Consider the following 21,584-nt stretch of genomic DNA (forward strand, 5'->3'; position numbering starts at 1 on the left):
TCCATCCACCTGCATGTCTCCGTTTCTAGTGTTCTAGTTCCCACCTAACCTCAAGAGAGGTTCATCCCCTTGATAAAGACTGCCAGGCTGATAGAGTGGGAGAGGGAGCCAGGAACACACTCAGTTGAAGAGAGGGTAAATCGGGAAGTCTGTGTTCTAGAGGTATTGAGTACTAGGAGATCCCCTTTCCAAAATCTAGGGAAGCCTGGGGCAGGAGGTCACATGATCACATCAGAGCTGTGAAAGGTACTTGGCTATAGAGACAGAGGGATAGAAAGTTTGGCCTTTCCACCCCGCAATGTATCTATTCATATAAACTTACAGAGGGCCTACCAAGACCTGGCTGCCAGGCTCCATCCTAGATGCTGGTTATGAGAAAGAAGGAGGCATAGTTCCTGTTCTCAGAGAGCTTGGTCTTCCTAAGAGGGTGAGAACACTTAGCAAAACATTACAATTTGGGATATGTGTGTTAAATTAGAGGAAGTCGGGCACTGTTTAAGGTACTAGAGATGCAGAGATGAATAAAACAGATAATCCTTACCTTGGTGGAGCCTACATTAGAGCTGACATACTAGGTGTGAACCTTGTTCTTTGAGAGTGTAAATAAGGAAACCATTCCCTTTAGGAAAGCTGAGAAAGAACTTCACACTGCAAGTAATCAAGTTGATCTGGGCTTTGAAAGATGCACACAAGTTTGCCAGTGAACACATATTGGAAAAACATATTGGGGGGTAATGCTAGGAAAGGAATTTCAGAGGAATTTTAGTGTGACTGAATGGCAGGGCATAAGGAAAGTAATAGGAGGCAAGTAAGAATGGGAAATGAGTGCAGAGAGGTAGATCCCAATTTAAGCCATGGTTGTACCACAGCACAAGTGGTGGGTTGGCTAAGTGGGGTCATATGTCCTACAGTTGTAGTACAAGATGTTTGGGGCTTACTTAATGTATCATGGTAAGTACAATACATTAGTGGCTCCTTAAGTTTCCTGAACACTAGTTCGGTGAACTAACATCCCAGGCTTTGATTACTATCCATTCACCATGGCTTTCCAGCCCAGACTGGATTCCAGACCTTTACATCCAACAGCCCTACTTGACAGCTAGCTCTACTTGGTTATTTCAAAAGTACATAAAACTCAGCCTGACAAAACTGAACTGAACCCATAATCTTCCTGCCAAACCTGGTCACCCTCTGTCCTCTGATGCTCCTTGCCAGTGCATGGCACCACAATCTATCCAAGTGCATAAGCCAGAATTCATCATCCTTGACACCTGCCCAACTCATATCTCATAGAACACATCACCAAATCCCATTGACATTCCTTACTAAAACTCTCAAATTCCTCCACTTCTCGCTGTCACCTCTACCACCCTAGTCAGTGCCACCCTCTTCTCTAACATGCACAAATGCAACAGTGGTCTCTACACCACATGCTTGCCTCCTACAATGCATATTCCACTCTATAGCCAGCATGACCTATTTATTTATTTATTTTTTAATATATGAAATTTATTGTCAAATTGGTTTCCATACAACACCCAGTGCTCATCCCAAAAGATGCCCTCTTCAATACCCATCACCCACCCTCCCCTCACTCCCACCCCCCATCAACGCTCAGTTTGTTCTGTTTTTAAGGGTCTCTTATGCTTTGGCTCTCTCCCACTCTAACCTCTTTTTTTTTTTTTCCTTCCCCTCCCCCATGGGTTTCTGTTAAGCTTCTCAGGATCCACATGACAGTGAAAACATATGGTTATTTATTTATTTTTTAAATGTTTGTTTATTTTTGAGAGAGAGACAGAGAGGCAGAGTGTGAGTGGGGGAGGGGCAGAGAGAGAGGGAGACACAGAATCTGAAGCAGCCTCCAGGCTCCGAGCTGTCAGCACAGAGCCTGACACAGTGCTCAAACTCATGGACTGCAAGATCATAACCTGACCAAAGTCAGACGCTTAGCCAACTGAGCCATCCAGGCACTCCCAGGATGACCTTTTGAAATGAAAATCTGTTCATGTCATTCCCAACTAAGGACTGTCAATGATTTCTCATTCCCTGTAATGATTCCTTATCATGGTCTACTTGAATGAGCTTTCTCCCTGCCCAAGCCTGAAGATTTATCTTATATCATTTCCCCTATGGTCTGCTATCCTACTACAGTGGCCTTCTTTCAGTTCCTGGAATATGCAACACTCAGGACTTTCACACATGCCATTTTCTCCACTCCGCTTCCTATACAGCTCCCATTCATCATTTAGATCACAGCTAAAACATCACATCTCAAAAAAGCATTCTCATATTCCTGTAGACTAGCTCAGATTCCCTGCCAAAATAGCCCCCACTCTTCATGGCACTTATACCAACTCATTATAGACTTGACATTTCGTGTCTTTCTTCCACTAGACCATAAACCTTATTAGAACAGATACTATATTTTCTTTTCACCATCGTTTTCTCCAGGTCCCAGAATGCCTTAAGCCTTGTAGATGGCCTTAAGCCATCATTTTCCAAACTTGCGTAACTATGGATCTTTCTCGTACCTAAGCATTGGCATTTTGTTGGACATTTATGTTCTGAAAAACACTGTGTGATAGATAGATGATAGATAGATAGAGTTGTCTGAACTGCTCTCTCTCCATCCTAAATAGTGTATCTCTGAAGCCACGGTTTTATAACCTCATCCCTTTCTAAACACCTGTGGGCTTGTTAGGTGGTGCAGCCACAGGTGCCTGAGGATACCATGCTGGGATGTCATCATGGTCCTTGTGCCAGCAGAAAAGAAGCTGGTCGGCAGAGAAAGAACAAAGCAACCATGGGAAGGGAAGCCTTAGGCAGGGCTCCCACACTCAGATGGAATTAGGCAGGACAACAGGAGTGAGGCAAATTGACAGGGCATGTCTTGTCTCAAGATATTCAAACTCAGAATTCTTTCAACTGCTGGTTCTCAAAATATGATCCCCCAGTATCCTCTAGAAACTTGTTAGAAAGGTAACTTCCCAGGGTCGACCACTAAGACATATTACAAACTCTGGGGTGAAGCTCAGCAATCAGTGTTTTCAGTAATTCTAATCAGTAATTACTGATGCTCATTTGCATTTTATACTGCTGGCCAAACTATAAAAATCTGAGGAACAAATCTCACCCACAGGCTGGTGACCTCTGTTGAAAGCAAGACAAAACAGAAAGTAGCAGTCTTTTTTTCATGAATTTCTAGACACTGGCTCCCCCCCCCCCCCCCAAAATTCCTGGTTTTATTCAAATCCTGGAGCTATGCCTGCATAGTTTCAATAAATTTCCTCTTTTGCTTAAACTAGTTTGTTGAGGTTTTGTTACTTATCCAAATAGAGATTTAGTTACATCAATTTAAAAAACAACAGCAGAACAAAACAAAACAAACCTGGATTTAAGGCCTGGTTCTACCAAAAATGAGCTATGACAAGTCCCGTCTCTCTGAGCCACAATGCCATCACCTACAAATGATGGGGTTGGACTGGATGATATCTAATTTCCCTCACCTTCTAATACACTAGACACTGATTCCTCTGGATAATCTCTTGATCCTCCAGATCCCTTAAGAAAGTTTCCTAAGTTTCTTTAGCTCTATCCATTGACTGAGGTAGTTAAAATACCAAAAATAGAAAATAGAAATACTCCAATTCTTCTTTTTTTTTTAAATGTTTATTTTTTTGAGAGAGACATAGTGCAAGCGGGGGAGGGGCAGAGAGGGAGGCACAGAATCTAAAGCAGGATCCAGGCCCTGAGCCATCAGCACAAAGCCCGACGCAGGGTTCAAACCCACGAACCGTGAGATCATGACCTGAACTGAAGTTGGACGCTTAACCAACTGAGTCATCCAGGCACCCCAGAAATACCACAATTCTTTACGTCTCTCTTTCCTTGTCTTTCAAAAGCATCATCTATTAATGAGAGAGATGCTTTAAATAATAACTTATTTCATGTTCTAAGTCTTTTTCAATGTAAATTAAATTCTAGCATTGTAATTAGGCTAACCTAAGGTTGTTGTCTGTAATGAAATGTACATTGAAAAATGTGTACATAATACCAAATTATAATTGCATACAAATATAGTAATTTTGGCAGTTTTTCTCTTCACAAAAATGTAACTTACCCAAACAATGTTAAATTAAATGGCAAAATATTTTAAAGACTTTAAACAAGTATAAGGTTTCAAGGAAAATACCATAAAATCAATAGTACCTAAAATAAATAGTACGAATATCCTCTACTAAGCCCATAAACCCTGCTTATATAAAGAATAAAAACTAGTATTGTTTTGACCCTTAAATTCTCACTCCAGCAGACTTTTCTCTGATGCTGAAACGAAAATAGTGACCAAATGCTTTGATGGACAACTCATTACAATGAGAACTGAAGGCTTCCGAAACCAGACAAAGATTTTTTTTCTGTATCTCCCAGATGCTGGGAAAGTAAGGGAAATATTTCAGTTTCCCACCCAAGAATGAACTCTATGTCTGCACTTAAAAAACAAAAATAACTGCTTTAGAAATGACTGAACTCAAGGTACAGTTTTTGAAAAGCAGAAAATGTTCCCAAGGCAGGGTGAAGAAAAAAAAATTATTGAGAGAAAATAAAAAGAAGGGGGAAGAAATCTTTCAACAGAGTAGAAACTGTTAGTCTCTCTGTGTGTCCCTGAAAGGTTTTGATCCAACCCTATTTGTTATCCTAGAAAAGCTCCTCTGAAGAAAGGTCTCAGTGTAAGAACTGCTTGAAAGAAGCCAACCCCTTGGAAATAGGAACGGCTCGGCCATTTATTAATGTCAAATATGCTGCCTGCACGAATCAGTCAGCTTGTCTCTTGGAAGCCATACAGAAAAGTTCTCGCACACCTGCCTCTTGGTGCCTGGACACTTGTGACTTTAATGACAGCAGTAACAACCACCAGAAAATAAAATCTAAAAAACAAAATGCTGAACATGACTATATTCTACTTGCCAAGTAGTTGATTCATCAATTTTTAAAGGCTTCTTGCTGAAGTATCATCAGTAACCACAGCATATAAAAGCTTGCTCAGATGTAAAAGCAAAAGCAAAACAGAGTCATTCTCCTAAACTGGCAAAATGTAACCAAATTACCACAAAACTGACCTTAGAAACAAAGAGAAATGGAGCAGAAAAAGGCCAGATTTCTTACTGGCAGTACCACAGTGGCAAGTATCCCAGAACTGAGAAAAGCTGCCAAGTAGAAGAGAGAAAATTAAAGGATTTTCCAAAAGCAGCCAAGCCCAGTGCACACAGCATTCCCAACAGCTGGAGTGAGCTTCAGAAGGAACACACAGGTATAAGGTCCAGCCTTATTCTTTATTTACGGCACAGTCAAAATCATTAAATCAAGTACAAAAGAAATGGCTTCCATTTCCTGGATTGGCATCGGACATCCTTCCTACCAGCTGCAATTACATCATTTTTGTCTATCTTCTGCTGTTCTTTTTTGAGGGAAGGGATAGGGAGTGACAAACGGACCAAAGAGACTTTTACCCTCAAACCCAAGAGGAAGCTCTGCTTGCAGAGAAACAAAGGAAGTGACCCTCCCTCTTGTGAAAGGCAGTCAGGAACTCTGCTCCGGTTATGAGGGCCACTGATGGTGTAGGAAAGCTGTCACAAAGAGATTCTTCCCAGGGGTGGTGTGAAGAGGGCGACGATTCAGGGTGTGCGATGGCTGCTGTCACCATCATCACCCTCTCTTCTATCTCAACCTTTGCCTCACCAAATCTAATGACAAACAAGGGAAAGTAATTACATGTAGAAAAGCAAAGTGAATGGGAACGTGGGTAGAATGAACATAAAAGAAACTGAAAGTGATCAAAATTTCTCAGTGCTTCTTTCTCTGACTGGCATAGAAATCTCTGATCCACTGCTTCATGTGTCTAACTTCCAAGGAGCGGGCTAATAGCACGGTCGTGGGGTCAAAGGCATTTCTGGCTCGAAGATCTAGATGATGGGCCCCTTCTGGGATGGTGATCGCAACCAAGGTGTCTGTGATATCCTTGGTTACTCCACCTCCTGACCAGGGGTCTAGTTCACCATTGCTAAGTGAGGGAAAAAAGAAAAAAATAAGATTGTTAGTTTTTCATATCTACACCCAGATAAGATAGGAGAAACCTATTTATGTGCATAACATCAAAAATTACAAATTTATAACCTGGGGGATTTGATCTGAGATCTAATCTGTCATATAAAAAGGTGCTTCGTGCTGGAATTTTACTTAATTTCTGTAACTAGGTGCAAGAAATAGAATCAGAGAAGACTGAAGGTGGTACCATATGAATCAACTCAGCTTCTACTAGGACATGGAATATAGAAGCCTGAATTTTAATCCCAGCTTCATCACTCAAAAGCTGGATACCTCACACAAGTTACTGACTCAGTTTCTTCATCTGTAAAATAGAGGTAACAAGGCTGACCTCATAAGGTTGTTAATAAGGGCTAAACCAGATGGCACATGTGGATGTACTGAATAAGCCCAGTGTCAGGCACAGAGGACTCCTTCAGTTAATGCTGGTTTCCTTACTACCTAGGACCCCAACTCAGAAAATTTGGGCATTACTCAAAGATATTCATTTTATATTAGCTTTAAACTTAAAGAAATGGTATTTTATTAGTCTTGGCTGTTTCACACAACACATTTCAGAATGATGTAAACAGGATCAGTCATTAAAATAGGCTATTTAGTTTAGCTGAGTAAAAAACCAATATACCACTGACAGTATTCCTAAGAATATTATCAACAGCTCTTATTGAGCCATAATTCACCTATCACAAAAGTCACCCACTTAAAATGCACAATTCAATGGCTTTTGGTATATTCAGAGTTTGCAACCATCACCACAATCAATTTTAAAAAAGTTCATCACCCCCAAAATGAAATCGATACTCATGGCAGTCAATCCCTATTCCCTTCCCCATACCTCCTCACTCTCAGCCCCAAGCAACCACTAATCAATTTTCTGCCTCTATAAGTTTGCCTTTACATTTCACATAAATGGAATTATACAATACGTGGTCTTTTGTGATTGGCTTAATTCACTTTGGCATAATGTTTTCAAGTTTCATCCATATTGTAGCGTGTATCAGTACATTATTCCTTTTAATTGCCAAATAATATTCCATTGTATGGGTATATTATATTTTATTTATCCAGTCATTAGATGCACATTTGTGTTGTTTCCACTTTTTGGCTATAATGAACATTGTTCCTATAAACATTCATATACAAGTTTTTGCTTGGGTGCAGGCTTTCATTTCTCTTGGGTATATACCTAAGAATGGAATTTCTGGGATGTATGGTGACTTAACCTTTTGATGCACTGCCAAACTTTTTCCAAGGTGGCTACACTATTTTATATTCCCACTAGCAATATATGAGGGTTGCAATTTCTCTATATCCTTGCCAATACTTATTATCTGTCTTCTTGATTATAGCCATCCTCTGTGGGTATAAAATGGAATCTCATTGTGGTTTTGATTTTAATTTCCCAAATGACTGAAGGTATTGAGCATTTTTTCATGTGCTGACTGGCCATGCGTATGTCTTCTCTGCAAAAAAATGTCTTTTCAGATCCTTGACTGTTTTTAAATTGAGTTATCAACTAATATCATTTGATCCATTTTAAGTTACTTTTTTGTATGGTTATGAAATAGGGATCCAACTTCATTTTTTGCTTGTGAATATCCAGGTTTCTCAGCATCATTTCTTGAAAAAAAATACTCTTTCCCCAATAATTTGTCTTGGCCCTTGTCGAAAATCAATTGACCATATATATACCAAGGGATGACTTCCAGACGGTCATTTCTCTTTGACTGATCTGTAGGTCCTTATGGTAGTATCCTAATATATTGGTTATGGTAGCTTTATAATAATAAATTTGAAAACAGGAAGTATGAGATATGAGTTCTTTAAATTTGTTCTTTTTTTTCATAATGTTTATTGAGAGACAGAGAGAGAGAGAGAGAGAGAGAGAGAGAGAGAGGAGTGGGGGAGGGGCAGAGAGCTAAGGGGACAGAGGATCTGAAGCAGGCTCTGCACTGACAGCAGAGAGCCCAGCCCCATGCAGGGCTCAAACTCACAAAGTGCGAGATCATGACTTGAGCCAAAGTCGGACACTTAACCAACTGAACCACCCAGGTGCCCCTGTCCTCCCTTTTCAAGATTATTCCGGCTATTCTGGGTCCCTTACACTTTTAAGATCAGCTTGTCAATTTATGTGAAAAAGCGAGCTGAGATTTTCATAGAGATTGCATTGAATTTGTAGATCAATTTATAGACTATTAACACCTTACCAATATTATCTCTTCGACAAGAACATGAGATGTCTTTCCATTTATTTAGATTTTAATTTCTTCCAACAATGTTTTGTAGTTGTGTAAGTCTTACACTTCTTTTGTTAAACTTATTCCTAAGTATTTTATTCTAGATGCTATTAGAAATCAAATTCCTTCCTAACATTTATTAACTCCATATGTGCATAGAGTAGTTTAGAATTTACAAAGCCTTGACTATTATAACAACTCTGTGAGGTAGGTTTAATAACAACTCTTTATAGACAAGAAAACTAGTACCCAGAGAAACTAAAAGATTTGTCCATATCATTCATCTAGCAGCGGCAAATCTGAGATACAAATTCAGACCTTGTAGCCCCAGTCTAATGTTCAATCTTTCATGCACACATCGTAAATCAACAGCACTCTTGACTTGTATGGTGCAGAATAAGAACATGAGCTTTGGGATCAGACACACCTGGGTTCCAGTGCCAAGTCTGCGCCTCACCTTCCTAATCTTATGGAAGTTTAGATTCCTCAAAATAAAATAAAGACTGAAATACCTGGATTAAGAACCTGGTAGCTATTAGATTACTTTCCCCTGGTACTGCACTTTTTGGTATATCTTTATCTACATATCACTTATGGAACATTTCTATATGCTTTCTGACATTTGTTTCATGTACATTCCATTTTGCTGATATTGTTACAAAGCCTGAAATAACAAATATTCAAGGTCACATTATCAGATATATGAAATTGTTCCCATAATTTGCATAATCATTTTTAAATTTTTTTTTTTTGACATTTATTTATTTTTGAGACAGAGACAGAGCATGAACAGGGGAGGGTCAGAGAGAGGGAGACACAGAAACCGAAACAGGCTCCAGGCTCTGAGCTGTCAGCACAGAGCCCGACGCGGGGCTCGAACTCACGGACCATGAGATCATGACCTGAGCCAAAGTCGGCCACTTAACTGACTGAGCCACCCAGGTGCCCCTGCATAATCATTTTTAAAAGTCTCATCTATAAGTACAATCTATACAGATGCCTATCCAATAATATCTTTTTTAAAAATGCTTATTTATTTTGAGAGAGAGAGAGAGAGAGAGCATGAGCAGGGGCCAGGCAGAGAGAGAGAGGAAGAGAGAATCCCAAGCAGGCTCTGCACTGTCAGCTCTCCAACTACAACTCCATGAGGGCAGGGATTTTTGTCTCTTTTGTTTATTACTGCCCACAGTGCCTAGACCAGACCTGGCACATGGTAGGAGCCAGGTGTTTATTGTGTGAATGAAAAAAAATTTTTTAAGTGTTTAGATGTCTGCGGCCTTGTACCAAATGCCCTACAAAGAGATATATAAATATATGTAGGCAAGTTCAGGCATATGAAATCACTTCAGTACTTTTTATGTGGGAAACCAAAGTTAATATAAATGATCAATACAAATATAGAGAGACTAACCTTCAGCTGTGTATAGTAGTGAGAAGAACCACTAACTAAGAAGATGTAAGTTTTATTGCCCTACCAGCCCATGACTTACTAAGTAAGTCACCTAACATATGTGAACCTTAATTCCCACATATATAACAAAAAATAAATTTTTTTAAAAGATAATGCCCCTCCATCACAGAGATCTTGTGAGGCTCAAGTTAAATAATATATGTGGTAGTAAGATATAAACTATAAAATACTACACAAATGTGCAGTATTATTACAATAATTATCATATTCTGTAAGTATGAGAAGTGTTAATACTTCTGAGAGGTAAATGAATCATGAAAAGGGATGTGAAATCATGAAAAGGGATGTCTCACAGACATTTGGCCAGAAAAGTAATGTGGTCAACATTTTCCAGTTAATGTACAAGCTAAATGAGAAAATAAGCATTTAGGTACATTAAATATATGTGTGTTTGAGATACAATTTTAAATTCCTTTTACAATTCCCACCACATTTCTCTTTTAAAAAAAATTAATTCAACTTCAACTTAATAACATCATTCTTGGAAAGAAATCACTCCAAAAATGTACATTTTTGGTTTCATTAAAAATGAAAAGGAAAACTCACGTGCAAAATAACAGTCTTAGTTTTCAACTACCAGATAAATTCTTAAAGTAAACTACACAAGGGGTTAGATTTTCTTAAGTGAACAAATCGCCTTTATCATTATTCCAATTTAACAGGACCAACCCAGATAGGAAACTCTCCATTATTTGCAAAACAAAAAAGCCATCCCAACAGCCACATAATAAGCAAACTGCATTTGATTTAAAAGGTCATCTGAATCAGCCCAGTGGCTTAGCAACAGTGTTTGGAGTTGCTGAGAGACCCAAGATGCACATGGACTTGAATTTCTTGGTCCTAGACACGTGAAAGCTTAACCAGCCACTGGGACATTTACCAAAAAAATACTGGCTTTCATGAGAGAGTCTAGATGCCTGGATAAAATTCCCAACAGTGAGCTTCTAATCACTAGCAACAATTAATTTGCCTGAGAAATGATATTAAACTAACCAGCTCCTCAGGGACTCCCTTTTGGATTTATATTTAAATTACTGAGCATGACCATTGGTAAAATAGTTTCTTACCAGTTGGGGTTGGGGAAAAAAAGAAATCCTTCTAACAAAACAACCGTACAATAAAAAAATTGTTGAAATGGAATGATTAATGGCTCCTAGTTATTAACTCCTCATTCATTCAACAAACGTTTACTGAGTACCTACTATGTGTTCAACAGTGAACAGATAAAATGTCCTCATGATGCTTACTTCCACGATAATCTATTTACTCATTAAAGTAACCTTGTTTGGTAGTCATTATTTCTAACTTTTATATATTGGCAATTTGCCTGAGTCTATACAGCTAACTTGGTCTCCCTCACTTCAAAGCCCAAGGTTTTAATTGCACTGACAAATTTCCTGTCTGATACGGACTAAACTTTCCATTCAGGAAAGCAGTCACAGTTGGACTTGTGTGAGATGACCTAAGGAGAGAAGCATGGACATAAAGATACTTTCCACCTGGCTCCTTGGACATTTTCTTACTCATCAACCAAAACCGTTTTCTAGTTGGTAGCCACTAAGTAGAGACAACAGAGGCACACCTAAGGCTGTTTCTTTACTTTGGGAATGTGTTTACTTTAGAAAAGCAGGACAATTTTGAATTTTTAAATATACTGGGGACGTCTAGGTGGCTCAGTCGGTTAACCTTCTAACTCTTGATATCGTTTCAGGTCATGATCTCATTCACGGTTCTGACATCGAGCCCCACATTGGGCTCTGTGCTAACAGAGAGGAGCCTGCTTGGGATTCTCACTCTCTCGGCTCCTCCCCCACTTGTGCATGTGCATGTGCATACACATGCACACACACATGTACACACACACTCTCTCTCTCAAAATAAGTAAACATTAAAAAAAATAATAATAATAAAAAATAAAACTTCTATACTGGATTTTCTCACACCTAGCAGCATAAAGATTTCTTTTTAAAAGTACTTGCCACTGTAAAAAGATAAACCAGTACCTTCACATAGTCCTGCCTTTACACTCTCATATGCCTCTACAGACTTCCTAAACTTTGTATTTTGTTCCTTGTTTTTATCAACCCACATATTTCTTGGGCATCCAGTATGTGCCAGGTACTGGATGCAAATGCTGAAAGCACAGATACAATTAAGTCAAAGTCTCTGCCATTAAGAAGTTTCCAATCTCATGGGGCAGACAGAAACATAAATAGATCATGTCCAGAGGGCTAAGTGATATTCACAGGCCTAGGGGAGCTAAGGGGATGGGGTAAATCTCACTTCCCTGGAGGAGTCAGGGAAGGTTTCTGGGAAGGTGCCTGAGTTTTAGGAAAAGGAGAAAAAGATGAAGGGGAAGGACATGCAAAGACGAATAACTCCCTATGTCTAGGACATGAGTACAAGGTAGAGTGTCCTTCCATTTATTCATTCAACAAATCTTTTTTGAGCACATATATTTGCCAAATCTGGGCCAAATATTTTCTTGGGTTAACTCTTAAGCATTACACAACTCTGTAGGGTGAGTTATTATTATCATTTTATAGAAAAGAAGTCTGAGGATCTAAGAGCTTAAGTAATTTTTCTTAAAATAGCTCAGTTTACCTTTGCAAAGTTCTATTGGAAAGTCCTCTCTTAACACTGAGTTAAAAGTTTCTAACACTGAGCTAGAATTTCCATTTCTTGCTTCAGTTCTATTCCCAAAACTTTTCTCACCAAATCTGCCCCCTCCCCCAATGATGATGATGATGATGAGTTTGATAGCCTAAGGAAAATAATACAAAAGGGCAAATAGATTACTAAGATACTCATCTATGGTTGAATCCCATAACTCATACATTAAACTCATACATTAAACAAACTCATACAGTGCTCGCTTCGGCAGCACATATACTGAAATTGGAATGATACAGAGAAGATTAGCATGGCCCCTGCACAAGGATGACATGCAAATTTGTGAAGCTTTCCATATTTTTTTTACCCAAGGAATACAGGAGTGCTGATGCATAGGGCCACTTGTACCCCAATGTTTATAGCAGCACTTTCAACAATAGCCAGATTATGGAAAGAGCCTAAATGTCCATCAACTGATGAATGGATAAAGAAATTGTGGTTTATATACAGAATGGAATACTACTTGGCAATGAGAAAGAATGAAATATGGCCTTTTGTAGCAACGTGGATGGAACTGGAGAGTGTTATGCTAAGTGAAATAAGTCATACAGAGAAAGACAGATACCACATATTTTCACTCTTATATGGATCCTGAGAAACTTAACAGAAGACCATGGGGAAGGGGAAGGGAAAAAAAAGTTAGAGAGGGAGGGAGGCAAACCATAAGAGACTCTTAAAAACTGAGAACAAACTGAGGGTTGATGGGGAGTGGGAGGGAGGGGAGGGTGGGTGATGGGCATTGAGGAGGGCACCTGTTGGGATGAGCACTGGGTGTTGAATGGAAACCAATTTGACAATAAATTTCATATTAAGAAAAAATACATACTAAAATAAAAAACAAAAACAAAAACAAAAACAAAAACAAAAAAACTATTGGCCATGTCCAGAAGGTCAAATTTGACTCTCATTTTAAAGAGATTGTAAAAGAATGACATTTACAGTTTAAACAATGGCTCCAGGTTAAGAGGCCTATATGCTATCTCTCTACTATTTCCATGTAGATTTGGGGAAATAATTTTTAAGTAACTTGTTTTTCTCTTAATAGCTGATAGCCTAAGGTTCAAACCAAAATATGGAAATTTTAAAATCACAATCACATACACATAGAGTCTACTCAATTAACCCTGATGTGAGCCAATACCAAATACATCCCTTCTAAAGAAGCAATGTAACATAGAGGAGCAAACACAGGTTTTGTAGTCAGGCAGGCCAAGGTTGAGATCTGGTTTACCACTTAGTAACCATTACAAAGCTGGATGAGGTTTGGCAAGAGACTGAACTCAGCGACCTTCGCTTTCCTCCTAAGTAAAACAGAGACTATAACAACTACTTCAGAGGGCTGCTGGGAGGATTCAATTAGGCAATTTATTTAAAGTGCCTCATATAGTGCCTGAAACAGAACAGAGTAGGCACCTCAAAAGTGTTTGCTGAAAAAATAGTGAAAAATATTTACTATCAATTAATAATAACAGTAACAAGGGCAGTACAAATTGAGAACAGCAAATGATACTTCATTTTGTGCTAGTTTTTTAAAATAAAATATTTAAGTTTTGTTACTGTTTTTAAGCCTTTAAGCATGTTTGTAATAGAGTATAAAAGTGTATCTCTTGCTCAGCATCCTCTGTCTTTCAAAGAAAGACATGATGGTGATACCACTCCTGTATTCTATATTGTTTTACTATCAGCATTTTTCTGGTTCTACCTTCTCAGCTATTCTACAAATGTCTTCATCAACCAAAGTTTTTCTCTGCACCAGTAAAAACTCACCTAAAAACAATGTTGCTGTGTGAACTGATGTTTCTGCCTCCATACACAGTAGTGATCCAGGCGGGCCTTGGTCTCACACCCCACTGTTTAAAACAGTCATCAGAATATTCCCTGAAGTTCCATGAGCGAGGCTCAAACATGTCATCGATACCATTAGTACAAAAAGGCATGACCATTTCTGTGCAAGCCTAAAAAAGGAAAACAAAAGAGAATCCAATGACAAAATAAAGCACAAAGAGTTAAATAACTTGTCCAAAGTTATTCTGCTGGTAGCAGCAAAGCTAGGGTTTGACCTCAGGCGGTCTGGTTTCAGAGCTCCTACTCTTTACCTACGTCATACCACCTCTCATTATTCCTGGAAAGGCTCAGCTGAGAAGTAACAAAAGTTAGGGCTATATATTCTTCATCGGTAAATTGCTTTCTTCCACATCTATTATCATATTTAACCCTCAGGAGGGAAAGTATTAGTATTAGTATTATTAGTCTCATGCAGGTGAAGGGATGGAGGCTCAGAGAGTCAAGTCAGACTCCCCTTCTTTTCTTCATCCATAAAATGCTTCCTTTTGATAGGAAGCATTGCTTTGGATAGGACTTACCAAGAGATATTGTAATATTAGTATCTTTTTCAACGAACTATATTTAAAGGTGAGATCATGTCGTATTTATCTTTGCATCTTTGGAGTCTAGCAGGTTGCCTGGCACATGGGTACCCAGAAAATACTTGGTGATGATTAAATACATGAAGGAAGGAAGGAAGGAAGAAAAAAAGATAATGGAGCCCAGATTTGGACCCAGGTTAGTGACAAAATCTTGTGAACTATCTTACAGTACAACCATATCAGCGGGAAATTCCACTTGAAGAAATTATGCAAGCTTACCTGATAGCTCCAACCCTGGGTTCCCAGATTGCTAGTTGTTGTCTCTGATATATTCAGGCATCTCGCCTGGCCTGAGTAATTGTAATATATATTCAGAGCTTGGAAAATATTCTGCAGCAGCTGTGCATCAGATAAACTGGGATTGTTCAAATACTTGCACACTACCTGTCATTTTAAAGAGACATAAAAGAAGAAGAATCAGAATATATTTATAAAATCATAATTTTAATGAAATAAAGAAGAAATATGACTGTGATTTGCCTATAAAATAATCTTAAACATCTAACAGCATTGCTTGACAATTTCTATCTCTTGAGTATAATCCTGTTCATAAATGAATAAACCATTACTCTCCAAGTGTAAAATTTAAATTACTCTCCAAGCTATAGAAATAAACCAAGGGCATTTGCATTTGTATGGTATGCAAAGTATTCCACACCTACCACTGTAGCCTCATCTTTTTTGCACGCTGTGTTCCAGCCTAGCAAAACCATTCTCAACACACCAGGGTCTTTTTCTTCTCTTTGCCTTTGCTCACCCTAAAATACCCTTTTCTCACTCTCGCACTCCAGTAATGTCTGGCAAACACCAATACACCTTCTATAATACTTAGCTCAAGTATCACTTCCTCTATGAGGCCATCATTAGCTATGCCCTCAAGTTGGGGAGAACTAAATCACTACTCCCTTTGTGCTTCTACTTATACCCTGTACTTGCTTCTATCAAAACCCCTGTAACACTGTACTGTACTCATTTGATTCCACAACATCCCCCTCAGCACTCAGCAAGGTATCTGACAACTAAATGCTAGCTGAATGAATAAATACATTTTTGTGAAAATGTAAAATTTATAAAATTTCTTATGGAAAAACTATACCAAGCTCCAGTATCTGTGGTGTGATAAGAAATATATCAGGCAGCAACCCAGCTTCCAAATATTCCTGTCACTAGACTATCATCAGCATCTGAAATCTAGTACCTAAAAATCACAGAGAATGCTTGGGGTCAGAAGTGAGGGCAGGAATGACTAGATAGAGGCATGGGGAACTTTCAGGGCTAGGGAAATAGTCCTGATCTTCATGGAAGTCTGGGTTACACAACAAACAGTTCACTTGCGATTTGTGCAATTCACTGTATATAAATTTTATCTCAAAAAAAAAAAAAAGAAATACTGAACTTTAATTAATGATGATAAAGGTGAAGTATCCCTGAGAAGTATACTGATGTCTGCAACTTATTCTGAAATGCATTTTAAAAATAAGATGGAATGAAGGATAGAGGGATGGCTAGCCAAAAATATCTGTGCTAAATCAAATCTAACAAAATACTTTTATAGAATTTAGGTGGTATTTTTAATGGGTGTTCACTGTCCAATTATTTCAGTATTTCTGTGTTTGAAATCTTATTGAAAACAATAAAATACTGGGGAAAAATCACAGGCAATGGTTTCACAGCTGCATAGTACCACCACTTACTGATTACTGAGCTCTGGGTTTACAACCATTGTATTATATAATCCTCAAACAATCTTATCAGATATATTATTGTCCATTATTTTACAAAAAGAAACTGAGTCTTATGTTAAATCACTTTACTCGAGGTCATCCACCTAGTAAATGTTAAGATCTAGATATAACCCAGATCTCTCTAGCTATGAAATATGCATCTTATCCATTATGCTACACGGCTTAGGGAGCATCCTTTGTAAAACTGCAAATAGCCCCCCGATGGCAAGGGAAACACACTCAGCTTGCATCATGAAGTCAGTGATTTGGTCCTTTCTCATTTTATATGGAAAAGATGTATACAACAGGCAAGTCTGATTTTAAAAAAAGAGACAGGAAGAGAGAGGGACAAGCTGAGAGAAAAAGGAGCCAGGAAAGAAAGAGCCTAGTTACCCTACTTCAGGGAGAGACTCCACGCAACAGGAGCAACAAGGCCCAGGCTGGGGACATGCCCAAAAAGGAGGCACTGAGAAAGGAAGTGAACAGCAGAAAGCAAACCCAGCCTCTCCTCCTAGTTCTGTTTAGGACCAGTTTCCAGCAACACCTTTCTGAAAAAAGAGGAAATGTGAAAAGACTGCAGAAATGAATCATAAGGAAAATTCGAAGTCTCTCTCCAAATGCATTCAGCACAAAAATATTTCTGTGAAATGTTGAATGGTACTTTGTGAAAAAAAGGTTTCAGAGTCAAATAATTTTAAGAGATATTGTGTCAGCAAATGTGAACAGTTTACTTGACTGCGGGAATCCTCAGAGCCTTTAACATGCTCAACTACAACATGACTTTCCAAAAGGGATAGAGAGTGTGCACTACTTCCAGTAAGTTTTTGGAAATAACAAATGTAAGAAAAGTCAGAAATTGGGGTGCCTGGGTGGCTCGGTCGGTTGAGCGTCTGACTTCGGCTCAGGTCATGATCTCAGGTTTGTGAGTTTGAGCCCGCATCGGGCTCTGTGCTGACAGCTCAGAGCCTGGAGCCTGCTTCGGATTCTGTGTCTCCCTCTCTCTCTCTGAGCCTCCCCTGCTTGTGCTCTTTCTCTCATTCTCTCAAAAACAAACATTTTAAAACATTAAAAAAAGAAACAGAGCCTGGGACCAAAACATACATGCTTGTAGTTTATTTGGGAATGTGATCCCAAGGAAGACAAATGACAGGGACAGAAAAAGGTAAGGAAAAAAAGGTGATATGGAAATGTGTACCAGGTGGTCACCACCACGGCCTTCATAAGGCGCCTATAAGGGATCTTCATGGAATTCCTCAGAACCCTTGTGCACTATGGGTGAGAGTATAAATTGGTACATTGTGGAAAACATTATGGAAGTTCCTCAAAAAATTAAAAATAAAACTAGCATAAAATCCAGCAATTCCACTTCTAGGCAAATATTCAAATGAATGGAAATTAGGATCTAAAAGAAATATCTACACCCCCATGTTCACTGCACCATTATTCACAATAGCCAAGATAAGGAAACTTAAGTGTCCATTGATGGATGAATGAATAAGGAAAATGTGAGATGTATATAAATGAAATGGAATATTAATCACTCTTTAAAAAGAAGCCTTGCCATTTGTGAGAATATGGATGAAACTGGAAGACATTACACAAGCCAGATACAGAAAGACAAACATTGTATGATCTCAGTTATGTGTAGAATCTAAAAAAGTCAAACTCATAGAACCAAGGTAGAATGGCAGTTGGTAAGGGCTGGGGGAAGGGCGATGGGTAAATGCAGAAATGTTGGTCAAAGGATATAAACTTTCAGTTATAAGATGAATAAGTTCTGGAGATCTAATGAAGATATTGGTGACTAAGATTAATAATACTTGAAATCTTCCAGGAGAGCCCCGTGTCGGGCTCTGCGCTGACTGCTCAGAGCCTGGAGCCTGTTTCAGATTCTGTGTCTCCCTCTCTCTCTGCCTCTTCCCTGTTCATGCTCTGTCTCTCTCTGTCTCAAAAATAAATAAACGTTAAAAAAATAAAAATAAAAAAAAAAAAAAAGAAAAGTCAGAAATTAAGATGTCCAAATAACCTGGATATACCTTTAAAAAGTAACAGCGAGGTCATAAGAGTAAGATAAATCTGAAAAGGTGTACATGAAGAAACAGTACTGAGCTAAACTCAGAGCTTCGCAAACCTTAAGCCTAAAGCAATAAGAAAATGAAAACTGAAGAAAAAAGGCAAAACAGTGTTTTACTTTTCCACAACTTTCATTTATTCATGGTAAGTCAAAAAATACCTAACAGTTGTTGGAAAATGTCCCTAAGAAATACGCCAATCAGAAACACTCAAGAAAATATGGAAATCAAGAACCAATCACAGAATTTGTTAAACTACTTATTGCCAACAGTTGGTCAGCATTCCTTCCTGACTGTGGACACTAACGGTGGATTCAGCTGTTTCCAAACGCAGCATAATGCTATGGAATGGACCCGCGGAATGCATAGGAGAGCATTATGTCCAAGCACAGCACAGTAGATGAGGCAGGGTGACAATGTAAGCCAGGCAGGAGGAAAAGGGAGCGCTGATGAGCAACAACAAACAAGTGGCCTAAAACTCTGTTAAAGAACAGTAGCAAGTAAGTGTGACTCACATGCTGGCATCAGATCCCCTCTCAGAGCTAGAACACTGGGCCTCTGTCAGGCAAAGAAAAGGAGTCCCCATGAATAGCCATCTCTGCAAACAGCAGTTACTGTCACTCCTTAAAAGACACAGGCATGGCTGGGGACCGGCACCGGCTGACAATACTTGGGTTTCGGCAGTGCCAGTTACTCAGAGAGAACATCGTGGTCAGAAACTTGGCGTCTACTAATAGAAATTCCATATCCAGATTAAGGGCACTCCTGGGCCCACTGTCCTCTGTAAGGTCAGGGCTCCCTTGGAGCACTGGGTCCAGTTCCGAGCACCACACTTTAAAAAGGACACTGACCAACATGAGAAAATGTAGAGGGGAGCAATCAGGATGGGGAGTTGAGGAAAAGTTGAAGCAATCCTACAATTGTTTGTTTGTATCATTTTTCCAATCTTTCATTACTACAAATAAGGCTACAATAAATAACCTTGGGCCTAAATCTTTACGTACACCCTGAACTGTTTTCTTGAGATAAATTCTTAGAGGAGTTATTAGTTCAAAGGAAATAACCATTTTTAAGGCTTTTGCTACATCAAGCTGCCTTATAGAAAGAAAGTACCAATTTATAATCCTACTGGCACATTAGATAGAAGGCCTAAAAAAACTTCTTTTTGTAAAATATTTACAAATTTTTTTTGGTAAAATATTTACAAATTTACTAAGGGAATTTTATTATTTTAGGTGCTTCTAAAGTTCCTTTCTAAGTGAAAAATTCTGTGAGTACAAGCATCATTCTCTAGTGTAAACAACACAATCTCTACACATCTCTGTACACTACCTTAACAATTATGGTAGCAAAGAGTGAATAAAGTTTTCAAAAAATTACTGGAGTTATACTAGCAAAACCTCAGCACTATTCCCATGTTTATTCAAAAAAAGATAATCACGTACTTTTATAAAAGATCCATAGGATGCACAAAACTTATCTAAATGTTAAGTTGAACCATATGAAGTTGCCATGTTTATAAGTCAAACACAGTCAGATATCAGCATCTTTGGTTCAACTTCATCTAATACTCCCTTCACCTTAAGCCTGATAATGTGCAGTTATTAGCCAATTGAGGAGTACAAGTACTTGGCCTGTTGATTGTTTATTGAGGGCCTATAATAACAAGGAAAGAGTCCCTGACAACCACTTCCATTCAGAATACTCAACACTCATGTAGCCCCTGTACTATATTTCCTATTTATCTTGTGGACACTATCAAATTAGCTTCTTCCAAACACTTTCTATATAAGGTATAGCATTTCTATTTAGGTCATAAATTCAGTGATATGAGAGCAACTGGGACTGAGGCTGCTAGTCCAACTTGTGGTTCCTCGTGGTCAGGTACTTTCCCTATGATGACCCAGGGGAAAACATATAACGACCATCCCCATATCACAGAGGAGAAAACAAGCTCAGAGAGATCTGGCTAAAGATATACAATTTTAAAACTATGAATATAAGTTCTGAACCCACACTTTGGCCACAAAGTCCTAGTACAACACTGCCTCTCTGTTACTATATACAACAATAATACCTCTTATTATTATATAACTAGTATCAATTTAGTGCTTACTAAGCACTGGGTCCTATTAAATTCTCATAATGACCCTAATAAGCATTACAATTACTATTACCCCCACTTTGCAGATGAGGAAACTAAAGAACAGAGAGGTTAAGAAACCTGTCCCAGTCACACAGCCAGAAAGTGGCAGAGCTGGCATTCAAATGCAAGATTTGCTGTGGAGCTTCCATTTGTAACTGCCAATACTACACATACTCAACTTCAAAACTGTAGTGTAAGAGAAAAATAACAACACAAACAGTGCCTAAATATACCTGTAGTCTCACGCTTAATTTTTTAAGCAAAAACATTGGTTTAATGTTTATTCATCTTTGAGAGACAGAGAGAGACAGAGCATGAGTGAGGAAGGGGCAGAGAGAGGGAGACACAGAATCTGAAGCAGGCTCCAGGCTCTGAGCTGTCAGTACAGAGCCTGATGCGGGGCTCGAACTCACAAACTACAAGATCATGACCTGAGCTGAAGTCGGACGCTCAACCGACTGAGCCACCCAGACGCCCCGCAAATTTTTTTATTCTTAGATTATCTTTATATTTTTCTAAGTTTGTTTTACATAAAAACTTAAATAAAAGGGATTCTGTGGCAATGTAAAAACCAAACAACTTTTTTTTATCATGCAACAAAAAAGAAAACTGTAAAACAGTAGAGTAATTCATATGAGGCTCAAAAATCAACATATGAAATAGATTTAATTCACTTTCTATTTCCTAGAACAAAGGTGAACATTCAGGAAAAACTTAAAAAGAGCATTAGAAG

General features: G+C 38.6%; 1 protein-coding gene and 1 non-coding gene across 6 annotated transcripts in view; one reads left to right on the forward strand and one right to left on the reverse strand.

Moving 5' to 3' along the window:
- Nucleotides 1–3,671: 3,671 nt before the first annotated feature.
- PRCP (prolylcarboxypeptidase) overlaps nucleotides 3,672–21,584 on the reverse strand; it is a 78,361-nt gene continuing 60,448 nt past the window's right edge. For 3 of the 5 annotated variants that reach the window (XM_049652935.1, XM_049652927.1, XM_049652921.1), the window contains exons 8-10: nucleotides 15,129–15,293; nucleotides 14,251–14,438; nucleotides 3,672–6,058 (exon numbers count right to left, since the gene is read on the reverse strand). In XM_049652935.1, the coding sequence (XP_049508892.1) occupies nucleotides 5,842–6,058; nucleotides 14,251–14,438; nucleotides 15,129–15,293 (570 nt within the window). In that variant the 3' untranslated portion in view covers nucleotides 3,672–5,841. The remainder of the gene's footprint in view (nucleotides 6,059–14,250; nucleotides 14,439–15,128; nucleotides 15,294–21,584) is intronic. The other 2 variants (XM_049652954.1, XM_049652945.1) reach the window with 1 other exon arrangement.
- On the forward strand, nucleotides 12,679–12,785 carry LOC125917987 (U6 spliceosomal RNA). The gene has a single exon (XR_007456346.1). It is a non-coding gene; the product is annotated as a U6 spliceosomal RNA (small nuclear RNA).

Source organism: Panthera uncia, chromosome D1 (genome assembly GCF_023721935.1).
Source record: "Panthera uncia isolate 11264 chromosome D1, Puncia_PCG_1.0, whole genome shotgun sequence".
NCBI lineage: Eukaryota > Metazoa > Chordata > Mammalia > Carnivora > Felidae > Panthera > Panthera uncia.